General features: G+C 48.9%; 1 protein-coding gene and 1 long non-coding RNA gene across 2 annotated transcripts in view; one reads left to right on the top strand and one right to left on the bottom strand.

The window, feature by feature from the left end:
• The window catches only part of LOC122543574, a 7,708-nt gene extending 2,694 nt beyond the window's left edge, over window positions 1-5,014 (bottom strand). The window contains exons 1-2 of the long non-coding RNA XR_006310109.1: window positions 4,690-5,014; window positions 2,337-2,473 (exon numbers count right to left, since the gene is read on the bottom strand). This is a non-coding gene — a long non-coding RNA (uncharacterized LOC122543574). The remainder of the gene's footprint in view (window positions 1-2,336; window positions 2,474-4,689) is intronic.
• Window positions 4,489-10,631, top strand: LOC122543573 (zinc finger protein 436-like). The gene is made up of 3 exons (XM_043682379.1): window positions 4,489-4,618; window positions 5,746-6,847; window positions 10,449-10,631. The coding sequence occupies exon 2, from the start codon at window positions 6,047-6,049 to the stop codon at window positions 6,830-6,832; it is 786 nt and encodes a 261-aa protein (XP_043538314.1). The 5' UTR covers window positions 4,489-4,618; window positions 5,746-6,046; the 3' UTR covers window positions 6,833-6,847; window positions 10,449-10,631.
• Window positions 10,632-25,152: the final 14,521 nt, after the last annotated feature.

Here is a 25,152-nt window from a genome sequence, read left to right as displayed (position 1 = left end):
CTCTCCCTTCCTTACCACAATGCCAAGCCTCCAACTTGGCACCATCCCCTTGACCAGTCTTGCCTGTCCATCTTCCTTCCCTCCCACCTATCCGCTCCACCCATCCCTCTGACTTATCACTTCCAATCACACCTTCAACTACATATCACATTCCCAGCTACCTTCCCTTCGCCCCACCTCTCCCCCCCCTCCCCCCTCCCATTTATCTCTCAGCCCCCTTTGGACACCCCTCAACATTCCCGATGAAGGGCGTATGCTCGAAACATCGGTTCTCCTGCTCCTCGGACGCTGACTGACAGGCCGTGCTTTTCCAGCACCCCACCCTTTGACATTCACCTGCTCTATCCTCCTATTCCGAGCCTCACTAGCTCGTAGCACCGGGAGTAATCCAGATGTTACAACCCTCACGGACCTCCTTTTTAAATTCCTGCCTACCTTTCTATATTCTCGCTTCAGAATCTCATCCCTTTCCCTTCCTAAGTCATTGGTTCCAACGTGTACAATGACCTCCTGTTGGTCCCTCTCCCCCTTGAGTACATTCTGCACCCTCCTTAATCCTGGCACCAGGGAGGCATCACGTCATTCTGATTTTTCGCTGCTGGCTGCAGAAACATCTGTCTGTGCCTCTGACTAGAGAGTCCCCTATTACAATCGATCTCTTGGAACCCGACGTACCCCTCATTGCACTAGAGCCTGCCTCGATACCAGAAACCTGGCTGTTTGTGCTACATTCCCCTGAGAGTCCATCACCCCCAACATTTTCCAAAACAGCATCCTTGTTTGAAATGGGGATAGCCACAGAAGACTCCTGCGCTACCTACCTCCATCTCACACCTTTCCCGGAGCTAACCCATCTCTCGGACTGTATCTGCGGCTTTTCTCCCTTGCTATAACTGCCACCCATCACATTCCCCCCGGCTCCCGTAAACTGAGCACTGCCGCTCCAAACGATCCCTGCAATCTGAGAGGATTCGCAACTAACGGACAGATTCCTGCAGACATGATCATCAGTAAAACTGAAACGCTCCCTAAATGACCAATGTAAGAGCATATCACTCTATTAAAGGCCATCTTCGCTCCTTCATAGTCTACAGACCCAAGAAATAGTCCTGCCTTTTCGCTCTAAAAAGACTGTGCTCCAGGGCTAACTTAGTAATTATGGTTTATATAGGGCGACCCCCCCCAACCGTATCCGCGTGTCCAGTTACCATGGTTTCAGTTACTTGCAGCCCAAGCACATTACAGGGAATGTTCCGGAACCAGGGACCATGAGGCCGCCGGGAAGTTAAGTTTCCCGTTTAAGTTAAGGGGATCGCACCTCTCCGCTGTTTCGGGGTTCTGCAGATACAGGGGACTACTGTATTTTTAAAATTTAATCAAATTGAAAGTAGACTCGCAGGTGGATAGGATAGTGAAGGAGGCGTTTGGTATGCTTTCCTTTACCGGTCAGAGTATTGAGTACAGGAGTTGGGAGGTCATGATACGGCTGTTACAGGACATTGGTTAGGGCCACTGTTGGAATATTACGTGCAATTCTGGTCTCCTTCCTATCGGAAAGATGTTGTGAAAGGGTTCAGGAAAGATTTACAAGGATGTTGCCAGGGTTGGAGGGTTTGAGCTACAGGGAGAGGCTGAACAGGCTTGGGCTGTTTTCCCTGGAGCGTCGGAGGCTGAGGGGTGACCTTATAGAGGTTTACAAAATTGAGGGGCATGGACAGGATAAATAGACAAGGTCTTTTCCCTGGGGTGGGGGAGTCCAGAACTAGAGGGGCATAGGTTTAGGGTGAGAGGGGAAAGATATAAAAGAGACCCGAGAGGCAACTTTTTCACGCAGAATGTGGAATGAGCTGCCAGAGGAAGTGGTGGAGGCTGGTACAATTGCAACATTTAAGAGGCATTTGGATGGGTATATGAATAGGAAGGGTTTGGAGGGATATGGGCCGGGTACTGGCAGGTGGGACTAGATTGGGGTTGGGATATCTGGTCGGCACGGGCGGTTTGGACCGAAGGGTCTGTTTCCATGCTGCACATCTCTACGACAAAAAAACAGGTCTCAATAAAACACATAGTCAAGAAAGAACCCACTCTACTCGCTACTGCAGACTTAAAGCAAGGTTACACATTAAAAAACTATGCACTTATCTGTTCCTCTGCTGTGAGCTCTCCCACACAGGCTCCTCCAAGGACAGCTATGAATTTTGCTGATTGTTAATTCCTCCTTTCCACACTCCAATGTCCAGAGATACATGAACTCAAACAGCAAAGGCAGTGACAGTGAAGATTCACTGTTGTGCCTGTTAAAAGTGTAGGTTTTCTTCCCTCTCTCCCTCACTGACCGTGTGCTCGCTGCCTTTTGTCTGTCTTCCCGCTTTTAAAAGTGTCGCTTTTGATCCTTTTCTCCCCAAAGTTCCAAAACGATGCGGCTGCGTGTAAAACAGTAACCCCTGGAATCCAAGGAAATCACCTCCAACACCTGAAATACCTCAAGCAAAAAAAAGGGAGCAGCTCTTACAGCCAGTGTTTTTCCCCGTTCCTCCATCTTGGATGACCCAGAATCCCGAAAGGTCGACTCTCCAGCTCCTCAGATGCTGCCTGACTTTGCTGAGCTTTTTCCCGCGCCCCACTTTTCTACTCTTGACTCTCCAGCAACCCGCAGCCTTCACTCTCTCCCACGCCAAACATAATCCCAAACTAAGCCATTCCTAGCTGCTTGGCAGCTCCTGGCCTGCATCCCTCCAAGCCTTTCCCATTCACGTCCATATCCAAGTGTCTTTTAAACTTTGTCATTTGTCGGTCAACGGCCTTATCGTCAAATATGGAGGGGAAGCCTCCACAGGGACAGTCGCAGTGAATACATTACGCAGGTCGTCTTGCTATAACGCGCGTCTCGGTAGCACAAATTCGCTATAACGTGATTAGCAGTGAGTTTTAAAACGCATGTTGGTTATAATGCGATTCCAGCCCCATTAGTTTCGATGTTCTGTTATTACACAATTTTCTGATAACACGACAGCGGGACTACTGCGTTGTATTGATGCCTCCGTGAATCCACTAGAGGACACAACTACCACTGGGGAATGGGTTGGGGAAGGTGGGTTGTTGGGGGTGGGGGGGGTGGGGCGTGGACCTGACTAGGTAGTCATGGAGGGAACGGTCTTTGCGGAAGACAGATAGGGGTGGAGAGGGAAATATATCCCTGGTGGTGGGGTCCGTTTGTAGGTGGCGGAAATATCAGCGGATGATGCGGTTTAGATTAGATTAGATTACTTACAGTGTGGAAAGAGGCCCTTCGGCCCAACAAGTCCACACCGACCCTCCAAAGAGCAACCCACCCATAAGCATTCCCCTACATTTATCCCTTCACCTAACACTACGGGCAATTTAGCATGGCCAATTCACCTAACCTGCACACTATTGGACTATGGGAGGAAACCGGAGGAAAAAATGTGCAAACTCCACACAGGCAGTTGCCTGAGGCAGGAATTGAACCCAGGTCTCTGGTGCTGTGAGGCAAGAGTGCTAACCACTGTGCCACCCATGGTTTGTGTGGAGGTTGGTAGGGTGGAAAGTGAGGACTGGTGTGGGGATGGTTTCTGTCTTTGTTGCAGTTGGAGGGTTGGGGTTCAAGGGTGGAGGTGCGGGACATGGATGAGATGCATTGGAGGGCATCTTCAACCACGTGGGGAGGGAAATTATGGTCTTTAAAAGGAGGAAGCCATCTGGTGTGTTCTGTGATGGAACTGGTCCTCCTGGGAGCAGATACGGCGGAGGTGGGGGAATTGGGAATACGGGATGGCATTTGTGCAGGGGGTAGGGTGGGAAGAGGTGTAATCCAGGTAGCTGTGGGAGTCAGTGGGTTTGTTAAAAAAAAGTCAGTGTTTAGTCAGTCGTTATAGATGGAGATGGGAAGGCTACGTTACACCGGCACCAATTCCCCCCCCCCGCTACACTGATCGTTGTCACCTCGTGCTCCCGCGAGGAGGTTGAGCAGTCCATTAACTTCACCAACACATTCCACCCCGACCTTAAATTCACCTGGACCATCGCTGACACCTCCCTCCCCTTCCTGGACCTCACCAAGTCCATCAATGACGACCAACTTAACACCGTTCTCGTAGTGGCCTGAGTAATGTCCCATTTGGCCGCAACTTAACCTCCCAATTCCTGTATTCAATGCCCCGGCTGACAAAGGAATGGGAAAGGATGAAGGGCTTTTGCCCAAAACGTCGATTTTCCTGCTCCTCCAATGCACCACTTTAATCTTGACTCTGATCTCCAGCATCTGCAGTCCTCACTTTCCCCTGGGGAATAGGTGACACTGAGGGAGAGGGCGGACCCTAGGACCCAACGCGGGCAGCAGCCGGACTCGACCGGAGTCCCCGCCCACCGGTTACGTCACCCGCCCGCCCGCCCCACTGGTTACGTCACCCGTCCGCTGGTTACGTCGCCCGCCCGCCCCCCACTGGTTACGTCACCCGCTCGGCCACGCATGCGCACCGCTCCCAACCCCGCCGATCCAAGATGGCGGCCGTTCGGCGGGAGCCGATCCCGTGAAAAGGCCCCCCCCCCTCCCCCAACGCCCGGCCCGCAGGTGGCCAACGGAGGTTCGGGCTGCTTAGTAAGTGTTTAGTAAACCCTGCCGGTCCCTCCGCCGGCGCCGGCGCTCCCCCCGCGGTCCCGCATCCTCACCGCCGGCGGATGAGAGGGTGAAAAAAACACGGCGTCTCTGGGCCCCCCCTGGTGTTGGCGGTCAGTGCGCATGCTCCGGCCGCTGGGTGGTACTGCGCCTGCGCACCTGCTCTCCCGTGGCCAGAATAGGGGGCATTCCCCACCGCGAGGGATGGTGGGTAAAGGCGCTGCCATTGCTCTCGCCTGACCTATTGAAAACGAAATTAATGGTTCAGAGGGCGGGACGGGCTTCGCAATCAGTAAAATCAGTAACCAAATTATTAAGAAATAGCGGCAGCGTGAAGGTCAAGCTGGAGTGTGCTTAGGCAAAACTTCTGGTACAAACAGAGAGGCAAGTGCTTCTTTTTCTATCCTTCATCACTCATGGGATGAGGTTTTCTCTGGCCAGTCCATCATGTATTGCGAACGTCTAATAGTTAGGACAGGGGATTCGAAGACCAAGAGGCACGTTTGTAAGGTGAGAGGAGAGAGATTGAAAAAAGACAGAGGGTGGTTCGTGTGTGATATGACCTTCCTGAGGAAATGGTGGGTGTGGTTACAATTAGAACATTTAAAAGACATTTGGATTAGTACATGAATAGGCAAGGTTTGGAGGGATATGGGCTAGGAGCAGGCAGGTGGGACCAGTTTAGTTTGAGATTATGATTGGCGTGGACTGGTTAGACCAAAGGGTCTATTTCCATGCTGGATGACTCTTGAGTCAATCATTATTGCTGTAGGATCTTTCCTCACATATAGTTCATTCTAAGTAAGAACAGCGATCCCTTCCCTTAAGGAGATTAGTGAACTACATGCTTTTTTTTCTGATAAATGGTCACCATTTGACTCATTAGTTGCAGATTATTTTCGTTACTGAATTCAGAGTTTGACTATTTGCCATGGCTGATTCAAACCTCGGTCCCTGGAGCACTACTTGGATCTCTGTGTCAATAGTCTCGTGACGATACCTCTAGGCCACAGTGAGATGGGAATTTACAGCTTTAGTGGGGCCAGAGGAGAAAAATATTTAATAGTAATTTGAATTGTCCATTCTGAAATTCTATCCTGTGTTCACAGTGATGATATTTCAAAATCTTATCACAAAATACAAACCAAACATCAAGCCAAGATCTTGGAGAGTCATTCAGTTCATCAGTTACCGAATATCGTCAGCTTTTGAACATGGAAGGAGAACGATTTGTCTTCCCCGTGGGGGCATTTCAAACATCAGTATGATTGGAAAACTGCCGAGACATGCACGCTCCGCTGAGACTGTTTCGATGGACTGATTGCAGAAATCGCTTTAACTAGTCTGAAGGATACATCACACCATTCCCCGAGAAGAGACCGACCACGTGTGCCTGGACAAGGATTCATCATGGAGAGACACGAGGGCGCCCACATCATGGAGAAACCGTGGAAATGTGGGGACTGTGGGAAGGGATTCCGAACTCCGTCTGAGCTGGAGATCCATCGGCGCAGTCACACCGGCGAGAAACCATTCGCCTGCTTTGAGTGTGGGAAGGGATTCTCACGTTTATCTCAACTCACGGAACACCAGCGAGTTCACACTGGGGAGAAGCCATTCACCTGCACTGGCTGTGGGAAGGGATTCACTTGTTTAAGTAACCTCACTTCACATCAACTTGTTCACACCGATACGAGGCTTTATAAGTGTCCTGACTGTGAGAAAAGCTTCAAAAGCACGAGGGATCTGCTGAGACATCGGTACGTCCACTCCAGTCAGAGGCCGTTCTGCTGTTCCGTCTGCGGGAAAGGGTTTACTCGGTCGTCCAGCCTGGTGAGACACCAGCGAGTCCACACCGAGGAGCGACCTTTCCCTTGCGTGACGTGTGGGAAAAGGTTCACCCGCTCCTGTACCCTGCAGAGACACCAACAAATTCACACCGTGCGGAGCCCGTTTGCCTGCTCGGAGTGCGGGAAGGGGTTCACTGAGTTGTTCCAACTGCTGAGACACCAGCGAATTCACACGGCCGAGAGGCCGTTCATCTGCTCGGAGTGCGGGAAGGGGTTCATTCAGTCGTTTGAACTGCTGAGACACCGACGGGTTCACACCGGGGAGAGGCCTTTTATCTGCTCTGAGTGTGGGAAGGGATTCACTCAGTCCTCTCATCTGCTGAGACACCAGCAAGTTCATGAGTGATGCTTCCTATCAATGGTATTCACGACTGGACTATGGGGTCTGTTCCTTCGACAGTTAATCACCCCTATGGCCAGGCTGGAGTTTAAAATGTTGCCGTGTATGAAGTATGACGACTGTTTCCAACTTGTACGTTGTATTTTTGAGTAGAGCAACTGGAGCGTCGGAAGCTGAGGGGTGGCCTTATAGAGGTTTACAAAATTATGAGGGGCATGGATAGGAAAAATAGTCAAAAGTCTTTTCCCTGGGATGGGGGAGTCCAGAACTAGAGGGGCACAGGTTTAGGGCGAGAGAGGGAAAGATATAAAAGAGACCCAAGGGGGAAGCTTTTCACACAGAGGGTGGTACGTGTATGGAGCGAGCTGCCAGAGGATGTGGTGGAGGCTGGTACAACTGCAACATTTAAGAGGCATTTGGATGGGTATGTGAATATGAAGGGTTTGGAGGGATGTGGGCCGGGTGCTGGCAGGTGGGACTAGATTGGGTTGGGATATCTGTTCGGCAAGGACGGGCTGGGCCGAAGGGTCTGTTTCCGTGCTGTGCTGTGCTTCTCTATGACTCTATAACTGTCGTCCTTGCCGTAATATCGTGTTAATGGGATACGGCAACAAACGAGTCACATTTTAATTTACCAACTGTGGTCAGAGCAGTGTGGGACAGGTGTGGATGAGACTCAAGGACCTGAAAGACTCAGATGGGAGGAACCAGATGTGGAAGCTGCTGGCAAGGTGGGAGGAGAAAATAAGGGCAGAGAGGTCAGACTACTCAGGAGCTACTAGCAGACTCAGTGGAGAAGCCTCTTCAGTCCAGCCTTTCAGCCAGAGGGGGGGGGCCAGGTTCAAGGTGAGAAGCAATTAACATTTCAGGGTGATGGCATACAACCTGACAGAGAGTGTCTCAGTCCGTTCTCCCTGTGTAATCCCACTGCTGCCTGAACAGTGCGCGGATATGTGCGATGAAGCACAAGTGACGACAGCCTTCCAGTAAGACCAGCCTGCAGCATCAAGTGAGAGCAAATAGACAATATCCCCATTTGGTGGGGAGGAACTGGGTGCTGTTGTAGAACTGAGAGACCGAGGGGTTCAGGTACATAACTCTTTGCGTCGCACATAGACAGGGTGGTTAAGAAGGCACTTAGCACGCTTGCCTTCATTGCTCAGAGCTGAAAATGTGTTGCTGGAAAAGCGCAGCAGGTCAGGCAGCATCCAAGGAGCAGGAGAATCGACGTTTCGGGGATGAGCCCTTCTTCAGGAATCATGCCCGAAACGTCGATTCTCCTGTTCCCTGGATGCTGCCTGACCTGCTGCGCTTTTCCAGCAACACATTTTCAGCTCTGATCTCCAGCATCTGCAGTCCTCACTTTCTTCATTGCTCACACCTTTGAGTGTAGGAGCTGAGAACGTCACGTTGCAGTTGTACAGGACGTTGGTGAGGTCTCTTCTGCCGTACTGTGCCCTGTTATCAGAAGGATATTATTCAGTTGAAGAGATGTGTCAGGATGTTGCCGGGGACAGAGGGTTTTGAGCTATAAGGAGATGCTGGATGGGCTGGGACCTGTTTCACTGGAGCGTGGAAGGTGAATCTCGAGAGTCTTTTCCCTAGGGTGGGCCATTTCAAGATTAGGGGGCCATTGTTTAAGGTGAGGGGGGGACATTTTTTAAAAAGACACGAGAGGCAATTGTTTTTCACATGGAAAATGGATTGCGAGTCGACTGAACTTTCAGAGGAAGTGGATGTGTGTGCAGTTACAACAATTTAAAAGGTATTTACAGGAGAAACGTTTGGAGAGAGATAGGCCAAGTGCAAGCAAGTGGGACTACTTTACTTTGAGATTATGCTCAGCTGAGACTGGTTGGACCCAAGGGTCTGTTTCCATGCCATACTGCTCTGTCACTGGGGATCAAATGAACAGATCTATCCATGTGTTAGGATCATCTGTTCTGATTACTGCTCAGCTGGTATTGGTCGTATACCTGAACTACTTGGGCGAAAGCACCGAAAGGACACACAGGAGAATGGTAAGGAGTTGAGAGTTGGAGAACGCAGGGTCGGAGAGCAGGGGGCTTATTGCACTGGTCCATTCTGTACAGATGGCATACCGAAGTGCCTCTCCAACCCCTACACTTGATAGCTGGCCAATGGGTGACATAAAGGGAAATGCATTACCAGTAAGTTCACTACCTTGGGCTAGGCCGAGTGGGGGACGCTGAAGGGGTTGAGTGAGCCAAGGGTTAAAGCTTTCGTCCTGTCATTAGTAATAGCAAAGCAACTGGGAACCGCAACAAATGTACATAACAATCAGGACACAAAGACAGTCGAGACGAGGAGCCGAGAAGTCATACTAGCAGAGCGTTGACCTTTGTATAAAACAGCAGATAATGTGAGACACCCAGGTAGAGCAGTGTGGGAAGTAGTGTTTAAATGTTGTGACGTTCTGTGTAAGAATCTGAGGTTTCTGTAACCCACCCGAAGAGGTTTTACACTTCACGGTAATAAGACCAGGTCTCGCTGCACGCGCAAGAAATAAACGATCGTAGGCTGGACTCCTGTCTCCTCTCATCAATTTCTCAAGTTGTCCTATAACCACAGAACACAGTTTTTGAAATCATTGACAGCAACAAAACTAAAAGTCCAGGTTGAGAATGAGACAATTCCACCCCGGGGAGATGTGACGACCTTGTCTGAACGCCTAGTCTGAACTGGTGTGCCTGTCCCATTGGTAACAAGGGGTGACTTCAGTTTCCAGATAGACTGGGTAAAGCTATCCAGTACCAATACCGCGCAGGGCAAATTTCTGGAGTTTGTGTGAGATAGGTTTCTGGAGTCGAGCATCATGGGGATCAAGCTGTTTCGGATTTCATATTATGTAATGAAAATGGGCAATTAGTAACCTTACTGTTCAGGAAGCTTTGGGAAATTTTGTATTTTTTTTTTGTTGTTTCTTTTTTCCCCCAGCACCTATGTTGTCTGTCTGCAGGAGTGAGAGACACAGTGAAAAGGCAACAGGGGGTGTACAAATCTTGATTCAATTTCCGCCACTGTGAAAAGAGTGGCCAGTGACAAGCAGTGCCCTTCACATCAAAGGGCAATGCTGTGTGATCAAACAGTGAAGGGGAGGGCAGGGACTAAATCAAAATAGAGTTGGAGGGGGAAATAATGCACTGCACTACACATTTGGGGCGGCACGGTGGCTCAGTGGTTAGCACTGCTGCCTCACAGCACCAGGGACCCAGGTTCAAATCTAGCCTTGGGCAACGGTCTGTGTGGAGTTTGCACGTTCTCCCCATGTCTGCGTGAGTTTCCTCCGGGTGCTCCGGTTTCCGCTCACAGTCCAAAGCTGTGCAGGTCAGGTGAATTGGCTGTACTAAATTGCCCGTAGTATTAGGTGCATTAGTCAGAGGGAAAATGGGTCTGGGTGGGTTACTCTTCGGAGGGTCGGTGTGGACTGGTCAGGCCGAGGTGCCTGTTTCCACACTGTAGGGAATCTAATCTAATCACTCCCTGCAGCGCCCACCTTTCCGTGAAAATGTCGAGGGTTGCTTTGGGAATTAATGGTCATGACATTGTAAAGTGTTTAATTAATTTGATGTGATATGCACGCACAGTTTCTGTTGTACAGATTTGGAATGAACGGTGTGAGCAGCAATTTGTTACGACGGATTGGCTAGATACACTAAACGGCTTGAAAATCAACCAGCAGCAGCTTTTACTTGAAGAAGCACTACCCGGTCGACAAAAAAAAATCATTTCTTAGAGGATTTTGTATGCGACAGGAAAAATAAATCTACTTCAGACAACAAAAGGACTTAAAGATTGAATTAGATCAAAGGATTGTATGATTGTAAGAACACTGGCTCAGTGGTTAGCACTGCTGCCTCACAGCGCCAGGGACCCAGGTTCGACTCCAGCCTTGGGGGTGACTGTCTGTGTGGAGTTTGCACATTCTCCCCGCTGCGTCTGCGTGGGTTTCCTCCGGGTGCTCCAGTTTCCTCCCACAGTCCAAAGATTTGCAGCTCAGGGTGAATTGGTCTTGCTAAATTGCCCTAGTGTTAGGCGCATTAGTCAGGGGGAAATGGGTCTGGGTGGGTTACTCTTCGGAGGGTCGGTGTGGACTGGTTGGGCCAAATGGCCTGTTTCCACACTGTAGGGATTCTAATAAGACATGGTACGCAGGGGAATGGGAGCAATTTAGAATCCAGCCAAGAAACCGATGAAGGCAAAAACAGAAGGTGGATAGAAGCTTCTGTGGAAACAAAAGGTCAATGGTAAAAGCTTCTGTAGGTGAATGAAACAGAAGAGATGTAAAGCCCACTCCATCCACCATTTTCGACATTCACTGCCTCCTCACCGATGGACCGTGGCAGAAACACCATCTCCAAACTGCAGTGCAATCAAGACGACTCCTTCCAACTTCCAAACCCTTGATCTCTGTCATCTCAAAGGACAAGGAGAGCAAGCATGTGGGAACCCCGCCTTCTGCAAGTTCCTTCCCAACTACACTCCACCCTGAACGTGGAAGTGCATTGCAAATTCTTTCACCGTCACCAGGTCAAAACCCTGGAACTTCTTTCCTGACAGTATTATAGGTGATCTGACACCTACAAGATCTGCAGATGTTCAGGAAGACAGCTCATTACCACCTGGAGGGCAATTCGGGATGAGCTATAGCTGCAACATTTAAAAATGGGTCAGATGGCACTGTACTGGGATTGAGTATCTGCAAAGGACATCACTGGGAGATGGCTTAAACAAGCTGGGGCTGTTTTCCCTGGAGCATCGGAGGCTGAGGGGTGACCTTCTAGAGGTTTACAAAATTATGAGGGGCATGGATAGGATAAATAGGCAAAGTCTTTTCCCTGGGGTTGGGGAGTCTAGAACTAGAGGGCATAGGTTTAAGGTGAGAGGGGAAAGATATAAAAGAGACCTAAGGGGCAACGTTTTCAGGCAGAGGATGGTACGTGTATGGAATGAGCTGCCAGAAGAAGTGGTGGAGGCTGGTACAGTTGTGACATTTAAGAGGCATTTGGATGGGTATATGAATAGGAAGGGTTTGGAGGGATATGGGCCGGGTGCTGGCAGGTGGGACTATGTTGGGTTGGGATATCTGTTTGGCATGGATGGGTTGGACCGAAGGGTCTGTTACCATGCTGAACATCTCTATGACTCTATATATACAGGATTTTTGTTGTGTAATCAACTATTTTGTTAAAAGAACATTGGCAGCCTCATATGAATATATTCAGTGACTACCATCCTAACTAAACACCAAAAAATAAAACCTATGATCTATTTGTGCACCATTACCATCAGCTGGGCTTCATAACATGATTGATGATCTCATTTATACAAGATTCTCACAAAGTGGATGTTCACAGTACATTTCCCCTGGCTTCAGCGTGTGGAACCAGTGGATGTAGTAAGAAGCAAGTCGTTTAAGGACGACCTTTTTCCACTCAGAGGATGTCGACTCTTTGGCATTCTCAAACCAGAGGTTTCTGGATGCTCCAATGACTGAGAATGTTTGAGACAGAAATCAATAGTTTCCTGGGCACTGATGACATGATGGGAATAATGCAGGTGGAAAATGATCAGCATAATCTAACTGAATGGCAGAGCCGGTGCAATAGAATGATCTACTCTTGTTTCTGTGCTCTCTGGGTCTCCCCCACTCTCATTGTATGATGGCTTTAACAGGTCCTGGATTTTTGTTTTGAAGAGAGGTTTTAAGACAGGAGTACCGAAAAGTCTATTTGAATCCAATAAAGTAAACAGCTTGAGAGGGCTTGGGATTTTTTTTTGTTTGTTTTGAAGTTGGAACAATAGAAGCAGCCTGAATGGGTGAGATCAAGCTCCCACCCCAGAGCCAGGATTATTGGTTGTAGTCTTTTAGGAGCAGTTGCTGGGGTCTTGAAATCGAGTTTGGAAGCTGCAGTACATCTGTCCCTGCCACCCTCTCAGTCTCAGAGGCTTCTCTTGATGTTTTGCCTACTGGTCTGTAGAATTGCATGGTGGCTCGTTGGTTAGCACTGCAGCCTCACAGCGCCAGGGACCCAGGTTTGATTCCAGCCTTGGGTAACACGATCTGTGTGGAGTTTGCACATTCTCCCGTGTCTGGGTGGGTTTCCTCTGGGTGCTCCGGTTTCCTCCCACAACCTAAAAAAAAAACTTGCAGATCAGATGGATTGGCCAAGCTACATTGCCCATAGTGTTAGTTGCATTAGTCAGAGGGAAATGGGTCTGGGTGGGTTACTCTTCGGAGGGTTGGTGTGGACTTGTCGGGCCAAAGGGCCTGTTTCCACACTGTAGGGAATCTAAGCTAATCTAATCGAGACAATCTATTTTACTAAGTTTGCCTTTGCCAAGGGGGTGTGTTTATGAAACGTTATACTATCCTGGAACCGTGATTATTCAGTCGTAAAGTCATCCATTATTCTGTTGAGTTTTCTCATAGAGTTAAGTTATTCCAATGTTTTCTTTCTTTGAACTATAGTATAAGAATAAAGTGTGTTTTGCTTCAAGCCTGGTAGTTTGACCAATCAAATTGCATCTGGAATGCGATGCATTTTAAAATAAGAAAAGGGTTGGGTCTAGGCTGTCTGCTTAATATGTTTTGAGGGGGTGGGCTGGTCCCTGTCACAAGTGTCAGGAGCTCATGAAATGTGTCACTAAGACTACCTTGAGGCCATCCGATCAGATACCATGAATCAACAGGCAGCTTTCCCCCCCCAAAGGTATTTTTTTGAAAACCTCCGCTCGTACCTTTCTCCTGTTTCTCTCCAGTTATAACCTGTCAGAGCTCACCTTTCCAACGAGGCCCGATTCCGAGTCTCTCAACCTTACTCCTACAAAACCAATGACTGTGCAAACGCCCACATTCACAGGCAATGTTTGTGGTTGTCTCTCTTTCATCTTCACATTCACCGTCTTCCCCCGACCTGAGGGGGGGGGGGAAACAAAACTCTCAACCCCACCATTACACAAACTACTGCCCCTTCTCTAATCTTCCTTTCTTCTGCAAAGTCCCCTCCTATTCAGAGCCATGGAGATCTACAGCACAGATAAAGGCCCTTCAGCCCATCGGGGGTCTGTGCCAGTCTAAAGCAAGCAGCTAACTGCAGAGGATCTGATTATCTGAATGAGATGGGCGGGCAGTATTTCGTACGGACAATTGATTATTCAGATGACTGATTCAATGCCTTTCCTCTGGGACTCGGGAGTTTTCCTCACTCTGCCTTGCCTTGCTCCCTCCCTGTGTCTCAGGGGTTTGTTCCTGAGCAGATACACACTTGTGTGCAAGGAACCTGCAGCATTGCTGTAGCCTCTCCCCGCCGCTGCTTCACTTCAGTGGGATTGACAGAGCAAGTCCACTCCCCATTCAGGAGAGTAGGCAGCAGCACAGTGGGCCAGTCAACAAGGTTCCGCTCTGCCCTGTACAATGTTGGGGAGATGATCAGGGGTCTGTATTTGAGAATATTCAGTGTTCTGAATTTGCCCAGATCGTCACTCTGTCTGTCTTTGTTTGGAGAGAGAGAGGGGAGGGAGGGAGGTCAGTCATTTGGAAGTGGTGCCTGTGCTCCCAACAATGCCCAGGACTGTTCTTGGCAGCACTTCAGTAAGCCGACTTCAACTTTTAATCATTGTCAACAGAAAATATGATTGTCACACCAGTGTTGGTAACACCTCTTTGATGGAACGCTTTTATGAGACCTTGAGATCTTCCTCAGATAGTCCAAAATTCAGGCAATTAATATTCAGAATGTTGAGATTCCTCTGTATTCTAATCCCACGTTCCAGCACTTAGCCTAGAGCCTTCGATATCTCGGTGTCGCACCGGAGACACTTTCTCCTCACTTACTCTGTTGGAATTGTTCATGACTTTGAATCCTTATCACGACTCCTCTGCACCCTTTTGGCTTCACTGGTAAAATAACCCACTTTCTTTACTCTCTATGTATAGCCAGAGCCTGTTTTCACACGCAGTACTCCCACATCCACTCTCTCAACCCTCTGTGGACTCTTGGGTTAATCCTGGCTAATTCTAGCCTTTCCAACCGCTTTTGTGTCGTCATTAATGCCCTGTCACGGCAATGCCCAGAGACCAATTACATTAATAACGAGCTTCCTGTTACATGCATAATCTGAGTCCTGTTGCTTAATAATCCAGACACTGACAGGCCGGTGAAAAGTTTTCAGTACAGGCAGATCGTGCTGCACAGAGATCAGAGGGTTATAGAACAGAGCGAGGGATGTGATGTTACAGGTGCGGAGAAGGTGCACACAGGGCGAGCTCAACAATAGGTTTTGAAATTTGAGAGCTGCTTTCAGAAGGGTGTGACATCAGGCAGGCCGACTGAGCGAACGCCTTCCCGCATTCGGAGCACATGTCCGGCCTCTCCCCGGTGTGGCTGCGTTGATGGGTTTCCAGCAGGTAGTGATAATTGAATCCCTTCCCGCAGTCCCCGCACTCCCACGGCTTCTCCCCAGTGTGAGCCCGACGGTGAAATTCCAGCCGAGATGGGTGATTGAATCCCTTCCCGCAGTCCGCGCGTCTCCACAGTTTCACCATGGAGCTGGTGTCCATCTGTCTCTTCAGGTTCAATCCTTGTGTGCAGACACTTTGAATGGTGTGTTTTATTTTCTTCAGGCTGTGTAACTGGTTAAAGGTCCTTCCACGCTCACTGCTGCACTGGAACACTCTCACACGTGTGTGTGTGTCCGTCCCTCAGTACTTTTTCCAGCCACACTGACCCTTAAAATGCATCCTCAAAGTCAGAGCAAAGAGATACGCACTTCCCCTTCCATATGCAATGGCTGATGATATTCAGGTCCTGATGTCTCAAGTGACTTGCTGTGTTGTTTGATTCGAGCCTTCTGAATGTAACCTCTCCCCTTTTGAATTCCCTGTAGAAGGGCATTACAGAAATCATCACGGTCAGACCGAGTTAGTAATTTACCAACTAATCTAATTGTTATCAATATTTATCCCCTCTCACTCTCCCAAAGCTGTAAAACCCCATCACACTCAGACTCTCTGTCCCCAGTACTTGGACTCAATGGGCTGAATTTTTAATTTGATGTAGTGTTGCCACAAATAACTAGGTACAGCGAAAAGTTTTGTTTTGCATATAGTACGGCAGATTATACCATACAGAGATAATTAGGGTAATAGGTCAGAGGGAGGAATACAATGTTACAGCTTCAGAGGCGGTGCATAAAGAGCAAGGTCAACATTACGTTTGTAATTGGAGAGGTCCATTCAGAAGTCCAATAAGAGCGGGGAAGAAGCTGTTCTTGAATCTGTTGGTACACGCGTTTTAAGGTAAACCCCTTCTGTGCCACAATGACATGTTTGTGAAATGTCCCTTTGTATTTTAGCACTTGCAGTTGGGAGGTCACCAGGTGAACCAGTTGCACTCCCTCTAAAGCGACCTCGACTGAGGCTAATTGCTCAGAACTGAACGCAGCTTACCTGGAGTTGACCTGACCACGTTTGTGAATCACAGCGCTTTTCCATTCAAACTAACACTTGAAATCCCCCACCCATAGGCAGAACAGACAAACCTTTTGTCCTTCCATGTTCCAAGACTTATGACGTTCAGATCCTGAAGAAATGAGTGACCCCAGTCAAATCTCAACGTGGCGTTTGACCTCACCTTCACATCTGTCAATCTTCTGGTTCTACTCTGCAGGAAGATTGTAGACAACTTTAGGTTAGAAATTCAAAAAGAGACCAACACTTTTTGTGGGTGTGAGTTTGGTGTTTACAAATCCTCCGTTCCCCTCCCCAGGCCTGGTAACAGGATTTTACCAACGCTGAAGAATTCTGCTCCAGATATACCTCAGCCCTAGCTCAGCTTTTCCGGTCTAGCCAAAACGCTGGCACAAACCTGACTCAGTGGCAAGTTGCCCAAATGTGTCCTGTACACAAAAAAGGCAGGACAAACTAAACTGGACACTCCATCAGCCTACCCTCCACCAGCAGGAAAGTGATGGAAGTTGTCATCAACAGAGCTATCAAGCAGCTCTGGCTCAGCAATAACCTGCTCAGTGACAGCCAGTTTGGATTCTGCCAGGGCCACTCAGTTCCTGACTTCATCACAATCTCAGTTCAAACAGGGTCAAGAGAGCTGGATTCCAGAGGTGAGGTGAGAATTGACTGAGTGCAGCATCAAGGATTCCTGTCAAAACTGAGGAATTTGGGGAATGAAAACGCTTCGCTTGTAGGACTCATACCTGGCACAAATGAAGTTGGTTGTGGTTGTTAGAGCTCAGTCATCTCAGCTCCCGCTGCTTCTAAGGGTGGTGGAGGCAGAAATCCTCGTCACATTTAAGAAGTATTTAGATATGCACTAACAATGTCAAGGCAAACAAGGCTGTGAGCCAAGTGCAGGTAAATAGGAGTAGAATAGTTGCTTGTTTTTGTCTCAATGGGCCAAAGGGCCTTCCTCTCGTGCTGGAGACCTCTCTCACTCTATAACCATCCAGGACAAAATAACATGCACATGCATCCACTCTCTCAACCACTGATGCCTTACAGTCTGTACAGACTCGGGAGACATCCGACCCAGACCCACACCCTGCCCGCATAACTCCGCATTGTCTACTCCTCCGAGCCAGCACATGTCTGGACTCTGTGGGAGAACGTGTAAACTCTACACTGACAGTTGCCCCCAAGGCTGGCATCGAACTGGGGTCCCTGGCGCTGTCAAGCGCTAACAAAACACACTTCGGAAATTCACTAAAGGTCTTAAACGGCACCTTCCAACCTCCTGACCGCTTGCATTTAGAAAGACAGGGGGGCAGCAGACAGATGAAAACACCAGCCCACGCAAGCTCCCCATCCGGGCCACTCACTGTCCCGACTTGGAAGTATACCGGCTGTCTCTGGGTCAGAATCCTGGAACTGCCTTCCCTAACAGTCAAGATTAGAGTGGTTCTGGAAAAAAAACACAGCAGGTCAGGTAGCATCGGAGAAGCAGGAAAATCGACATTTCGGGCAAAAGCCCTTCATCAGGAGTAAAGACAGGGTGGAAGTATACCGGCTGTCTCTGGGTCAGAATCCTGGAACTGCCTTGCCTAACAGTCAAGATTAGAGTGGTTCTGGAAAAAACACAGCAGGTCAGGTAGCATCGGAGGAGCAGGAAAATCGACACTTCGGGCAAAAGCCCTTCATCAGGAGTAAAGACAGGGTGCCTGCAGAGTGGAGAGATAAATGATTGGGAGGTGGGGCTGGGAAGAAGGTAGCTGAGAGAAGATGATAGGGCGGAGTGAATAGGTGAGAAGGAAGATTGACCGGTGGGTCAGGTCATGAGGATGATGAAGTTCTGAAGAAGGGTCACTGAACTCGAAACGTTAACTCTGCTTTCTCTACACAGATGTTGCCAGACCGTCTGCGTTTCTCCAGCTAGTTCTGTCTTTGAACCAAAACACTGACAATATTCAGTGGACAACATAAATGTTTCCCAGGAGATAAATTATTTGCTGCGGGTTTCGCGCGGGCTGTGCTGATTGATAGTCTCAAACATCCACCCTCGAACTTCGGAACTGGTTTAAAAAAAATTCAGGAATCTCTTGCTCCCAGCCCTGCCAGAGATTCTTGCATTTGCAATGTAACACATGGAGGGAAGGTTACCCAGCACGCCCCGCGCGTGTGAATACGGCCTATCGCCATCGCCGCGGTTGTGCCGCGCAAGTGCATCGAGTCCCGGGTCTCCGCCCCAGGGGGCCTGACTGAGCGTGCGCGACACTGTTCCCGGAAGCTGTGCTCAGCTGGTACAGGGAGCGATGGCTACTGCAGTCAGAGGCGGTGGGATGTTGGGGGTTGGGGGCAGAGAGACACTGGAGTCAACTCTAGCCGTGCAATTCGAGGAGGCAGGGGAGAGGGAAATAATAAATAAGGAGTAACACTTTGGGAGGGGCGTGGGAATCAGTAAAGCTCTGATCAAGACGGAAACCCTGGAAGGTGGATGGGGAAGATTCACCCGCAAGCTGGAGGCCCCAAGGCTACAGGTAGGCTCCTGCAGTGATAATGTCTCTACCTCTAGGGTAGGGAGACCTGGGGTTCAAATCCCACCTGGTCCAGAGGTGTGCAATAACATTGCAGCACAGTGGTTAGCACTGCTGCTTTGCAGTGCTGGGGACCTGGGTTTGATCCCACCCTCGGGCGACTGTCTGGGTGGAGTTTGCATCTTCTCCCCCTTTTCACTGGTCGCTACAATATCAAGGGCCGAAGGTCCTGTACTGCGCTGTAATGTCCTATGTTAAAAATCACACAACATCGGGTTATAGTCCAACCGGATTATTTGGAAGCACTAGCTTTCAGAGCACTGCTCCTTCATCAGGTGGGTTATGGAGGTTAAGATCATGTTCACAGAATATAGAGCCACAGGAGTCCAGTGTCATGTACAGTAACAATCCTTGATTGAGAATTTCATCGTTTACTGAAAAATGTGTTGCTGGAAAAGCGCAGCAGGTCAGGCAGCATCCAAGGAGCAGGAGAATCGAACGTCGGTTCTCCTGCTCCTTGGATGCTGCCTGACCTGCTGCGCTTTTCCAGTAACACATTTTTCAGCTCTGATCTCCAGCATCTGTAGTCCTCACTTTCTCCTAATTTCATCTTTTATAATGGGATCTGCTGGTTTCTGTTCTTTGATATATAAATCCCAGAACTGCTTTTAAATTACATTCTCAAGGTAGCTCAGGTTTTTAAACATTAGGTGTGAAGTCTATGTTCTGTGTCTGCGTGGGTTCCTCCCACAGTGCAAAGATGTGTAGATTAGCCATGGGAAGTGCAAGGTTACAGGAGATAGGTAGAGGGGTGGGATGCTCTTCAGAGGGGCGGTGTGGACTTGATGGGTCAAATGCCCTACTTCCACACTGTAGGGATTCTATGATAGCATTTGTGAGCAAGTCAGTTCGAAGATACTAAAACCTGCAGGCTTTTCCCGTGACAGATAAAATGACCCATTTTGATTCACTGGGAGTTTTAGGGTCACTGGAATCAGAAGAGAAAATGATCGATTTAACTTCCATTCTGCATAAGAAGGGCTGGAGAGTTGAACCCATCCCAAGTATAGAGGGAGATAGAAAGAGAGAGAGAGAGAGAGAGAGAGATGGGGGAAATGGATTGATGGAAAGCGATGGGTGGAGGCAGAGGGAGAGGGTATGTGGGACGGGACATTTTCAGCTATCGAGAAGAAGGGAAAACCATATTCTGCAGAAACTAGAGATGTCTGTTCACGCATTTCTATCCCGTACTGACAGGGTTTGTAATCTCCATTTGCAGAATCTTAAGAGAGGGTATGTGGGACGGGACATTTTCAGCTATCGGGAAGAAGGGAAAACCATGTTCTGCAGAAACTAGAGATGTCTGTTCACGCATTTCTATCCCGTACTGACAGGGTTTGTAATCTCCATTTGCAGAATCTTAAAATGAGAGTATTCCCAGACTGGAAACATCACTTCAAGATCTGGCGGAGTCACTTGATTCAAACGGACCTGAGTACCATCAGTCTTTGGGAGGAGTACCTTTGTCTGTTCTGTTTGTGGGAAAGATTTCAAACATTGATGAGACTGCAAGAGTACCAAGATGCCCGTACACTCAGGAGTAAGAATGTTTCAGCGCACTGACTGTGGAAGGGCCTTGAACCAGTTACAATCCTGAGTGAGAGGGACTGGATGAAAAAGCTTACACAGGCTGATGAATATTTATATCATTCATAGCAGGGGGGAAACTGATGTGTGTGTTCTTTATGTAGACGACCAGCATCAGCCCAATCCTCACACTATGGAGAAACCGTGGAAATGTGGGGACTGTGGGAAGGGATTCCGAACCCCATCTGAGGTTGAGATCCATCGACGCAGTCACACTGGGGAGAGGCCGTTCACCTGCGCCGAGTGTGGGAAAGGGTTCGCTGACTCATCCCACCTGCACAGACACCAGCGTACCCACACCCGGGAAAGTCCCTTCGTCTGCCCCGAGTGTGGGAAGGGGTTCACTCGCCTGCAGCACCTAGAGACACACGGGCGCATTCACACCGGCGAGAGGCCATTTACCTGCTCTGTGTGCGGGAAGGGATTCTCTCAGTCGTGCAACCTGCTGATACACCAGCGGCTTCACACCGGGGAGCGGCCGTTCGCCTGTGCTGTGTGCAGGAAGGGATTCGCTCAGCTATCCCACCTGCTGAAACACCAACAGGCTCATGAGTGATGCGGCGAGTGGCTTTTGCGTAACGCGGGGAGTTAATCAAATCTGTTACGAAAGGCTCGTCGCAGACAAGGGAAGCCTCGAAACTGCTCATGTAGGAGACTCCGTTCGAACTGAATGTCGCAGCTTTGTGATAAAAACGGGCGAGTGAACACACTGTTGAGTGAAGTGAGCATTGTTCACGGGGACACAGAGCGAGGTTACGTGACGGTCAGGAACTGGACGGAGATTAAAGACCAAGAGTTGGTGCTGTGAAAACTGATGGAAGTCCTTCACTCGTTCTCAACACCGGTAACAAAGGAAAGTAAATGTCGACTGGGTTAATCTGTAAATCAATTACCTGGGTTTGTTGCTGTCGTTTGCTTCAGGGAAGATAAGCTTGTCCTAACTCGTACCAGACATTGGTGAGGCCTCTTCTGGAGTACTGTGTGCATGTTATAGGAAGGATATTATTAAGCTGGAGAGGGTTCGGACGAGAGTTACCAGGATACTGCTGGGGTTTGAGTTATCAGGAGAGGCTGGGAGTTTTTTCACTGGAGTGTTGAGGTTTAGAAAGTCATGAGGGGCGCAGATAAGGTGAATGGCAGGTGTCTTTCCCTGAGGATGGGGGCTTTCAAGACAAAGGGGCACAAAGTGGGCGGCACGGTGGCACAGTGGTTAGCACTGCTGCCTCACATCGCCTGAGACCCGGGTTCAATTCCCGCCTCAGGCGACTGACTGTGTGGAGTTTGCACGTTCTCCCCGTGTCTGCGTGGGTTTCCTCCGGGTGCTCCGGTTTCCTCCCACAGTCCAAAGATGTGCAGGGTCAGGTGAATTGGCCATACTAAATTGCCCGTAGTGTTAGGTAAGGGGTAAATGTAGGGGTATGGGTGGGTTTCGCTTCTGCGGGTCGGTGTGGACTTGTTGGGCCGAAGGGCCTGTTTCCAGACTGTAATCTAATCTAATCTAATTTTCATGGCGAGAGGAGAGAGATTTCAAAAAGATGTGAGGCAACCTTTTTTTATATAGAGTGGTTTGCGCGTGGAACGATCTGCCGGAGGAAGTGGTGGATGCGGGTACACTTACAACATTTAAAAGACATTTGGATAAGGACATGAACGAGTGGCCAGGAGCAAGCAGATGGGACTAGTTTAGGTGGGATTAGGGTCGGCACGGACTGGTTGGGCCAAAGGGCCCGTTTCTGTGCTCTGCGACTTGGCCTCTTTTAAAGTTGATTCAAAACGAAGCTCCGTTGTCAAGAACGCTGAATTGGGAGCCATCGGATGAGATGCATTGGGTGGATGGTGCGTTCAACCTCGTCGAAGGCTGCAGAGACGTCAGGAAGAACGGGGATGGTGGCTTTACCTGTGTCACCGTCCCGGAGAATGTCACTCACGACAAGACATTGGTTGGAGAACTGTCGCGGGGCGGAAAGCTGGATTGGAGGCATTCTAAGGAAAGATGGCTAAGCATTTAGGAGTTTCATGGTATTCATTCATTCACTCAATGTATCAGCTGTTGTATTCATTCAGTCAGACAGTCATTCTTCTGAGCTTAGAATCCCTACCGTGTGGAAACAGGCCCTTCAGCCCAACAGGTCCACACTGCCCCACTGAAGATTAACCCATCCAGACCCATTCCCCATTACTCTACATTTATCCCTGACAAATGCACCTCACCTGCACATCTCTGGGCACTATGGGGAATTTAGCATGGCCAATCCACCCTGACCCGCACATCCCTGGGCACTATGGGTAATTTACCTTGGCCAATCCACTCTAACCTGCACATCCCTGGGCACTATGGGTAATTTAGCACGGCCAATCCACTCTAACCTGCACATCCCTGGGCACTATGAGTAATTTAGCACGGCCAATCCATCCTAACCTGCACATCTTTGGATTGTGGGAGGGAACCGGAGCACCTGGAGGAAACCCACGCGAATTTGCAAATCCACACAGACAGTTGTCCGAGGCTGGAATCGAACCCGGGTCCCTGGTGCTGTGAGGCAGCAGCACTAACCCCCGAGCCACCGTGTTGTGATGTGACAAAATGCTTTAGGATTTTGGAATGACAACGGGAGATCAGGGACAGAGTAGTGGATTGTGAAGTGGTTGAGGAATTTGTGTTCTGACGACTTGATTTTTATTCGTTCATGGGATTCATTTCCCTTCTCTAATTGGGGCAGACAGCAGATTCAGAGTCAAGCACATTGCTATGGATCCACAGGCTGAGACAACTGGGATGAGATTCTGAATTTATTTTTGGGATAAGGGCATTGCTGGCTAGGAATTATTGTCAGTCCTTAATTGCTTAAACGTCATTTAAGATACATCTGAAATGAAGAGATCTTGGAGTGCGAGATCATAGCTCCTTGAAAGTGGAGGTATACAGGTATACAGCATAGCGAAGAAGGCATTTGGTACGCTTGTCTTTATTAGTCAGCGCACTGAGTGTAGAAGTTGGGAGGTCATATTGCGGCTGTATAGGACATTGGTTAAGCCACTTCTGGAACACTGTGTGTAATTCTGGTCTCCCTTCTGCCCGAATGACGTTGTGAAACTTGAAAGGGTTCAGAAAAGATTTACAAGGATGTTGCCAGGGTTGGAGGGTTTGAGCTACGGGGAGAGGCTGGAGCATTGGAGGCTGAGCGGTGACCTTATAGAGGTTTATAAAATCATGAGGGGGCATGGATAGGGTAAATAGACAAGGTCTTTTCCCTGGGGTGGGTGAGTCCAGAACTAGAGGGCATAAGGTCAGGGTGAGAGGGGAAAGATATAAAAGGGACATGAGGGGTGACTCTTTCATGCAGAGTGTGGTGCATGTATGGAATGAGCTGCCAGAAAAAGTGGTGGAGGCTGGTACAATTACAATATTTTTGCTTTCTTTATTCATTCATGGGATGAGGGCACCACTGGCTGGGCACAGCATTTATTGCCCATCCCTAATTGCCCAGAGGGCAGTTAAGAGTCAACCACATTGCTTTGGGTCTGGAGTCACATGTAGGTCAGACAAGGTAAGCATGGCAGTTTCGTTCCCTAAAGGAAATGAGTGAACCAAATGGGTTTTCCTGACAATCGACAATGGATTCACGGTCATTGTTAGACCCTTAATTCCAGATCTTGTTTCATTGAATTCAAATTCCACTATCTGCCCTAGCAACCTGGATTCCCAGAACATTAGCTGGGTCTCTGGATAAACAGTCCAGTGATAATACCACCTGGCCATTGCTTCCCCTATTTAAAAGGCATCTGGATGGGTATATGAATGGGAAGGGTTGAGGGAGATGTGAGCCAAGTGCTGGCAGATGGGGCTAGGTTAATTTAGATATCTGATCAGCGTGTATGAGTTTGGTTGAAAAAAAACCCCAAAATCCCACATGTCCACATATACGTTTGTGGGGTGAATTTGTACTTGCAGAGTTACATTGTACCTTGCTCAAAAACTGCATGAATCCATGTAAGACTCTGTCAACTCACTTCTTAGATTAGAATCAGTCTAAACATTATGGCACAGACAACAAAACACAGGGGACAGACACCTTCAACATCTTAAGATCTTATCTGGGCTGACACCAATTGTTAAAACTAACCTGCGAATGTTACTTCTAAAAAAAAGTTTTGTGATTTACATATCAAAGGAGTGAAACTATCATGGTCATTCTAACAGATGAGAGACTTAACAAACAATCAAGGTATTTTTCAATGTATGATTTCACTTGCATCACACTGTAAACTTGCTATAAGATTAGATTACATTAGATTAGATTACATTACAGTGTGGAAACAGGCCCTTCGGCCCAACAAGTCCACACCGACCCGCCGAAGCGTAACCCACCCATACCCCTACATTTACCCCTTACCTAACACTACGGGCAATTTAGCATGGCCTATTCACCTGACCTGCACATCTTTGGATTGTGGGAGGAAACCGGAGCACCCGGAGGAAACCCACACAGACACGGGGAGAACGTGCAAACTCCACACAGTCACCTGAGGCGGGAATTGAACCCGGGTCTCTGGTCCTGTGAGGCAGCAGTGCTAACCACAGTGCCACCGTGCCGCCCACTAACTTTGTGGGCGGCACGGTGGCACAGTGGTTAGCACTGCTGCCTCACAGCGCTGGAGACCAGGGTTCA

Source organism: Chiloscyllium plagiosum, chromosome 44 (assembly GCF_004010195.1).
Source record: "Chiloscyllium plagiosum isolate BGI_BamShark_2017 chromosome 44, ASM401019v2, whole genome shotgun sequence".
Lineage (NCBI taxonomy): Eukaryota > Metazoa > Chordata > Chondrichthyes > Orectolobiformes > Hemiscylliidae > Chiloscyllium > Chiloscyllium plagiosum.
The sequence above is the reverse complement of the archived record's forward strand: the minus strand, read 5'-3'. Positions and strand labels throughout refer to the sequence as shown.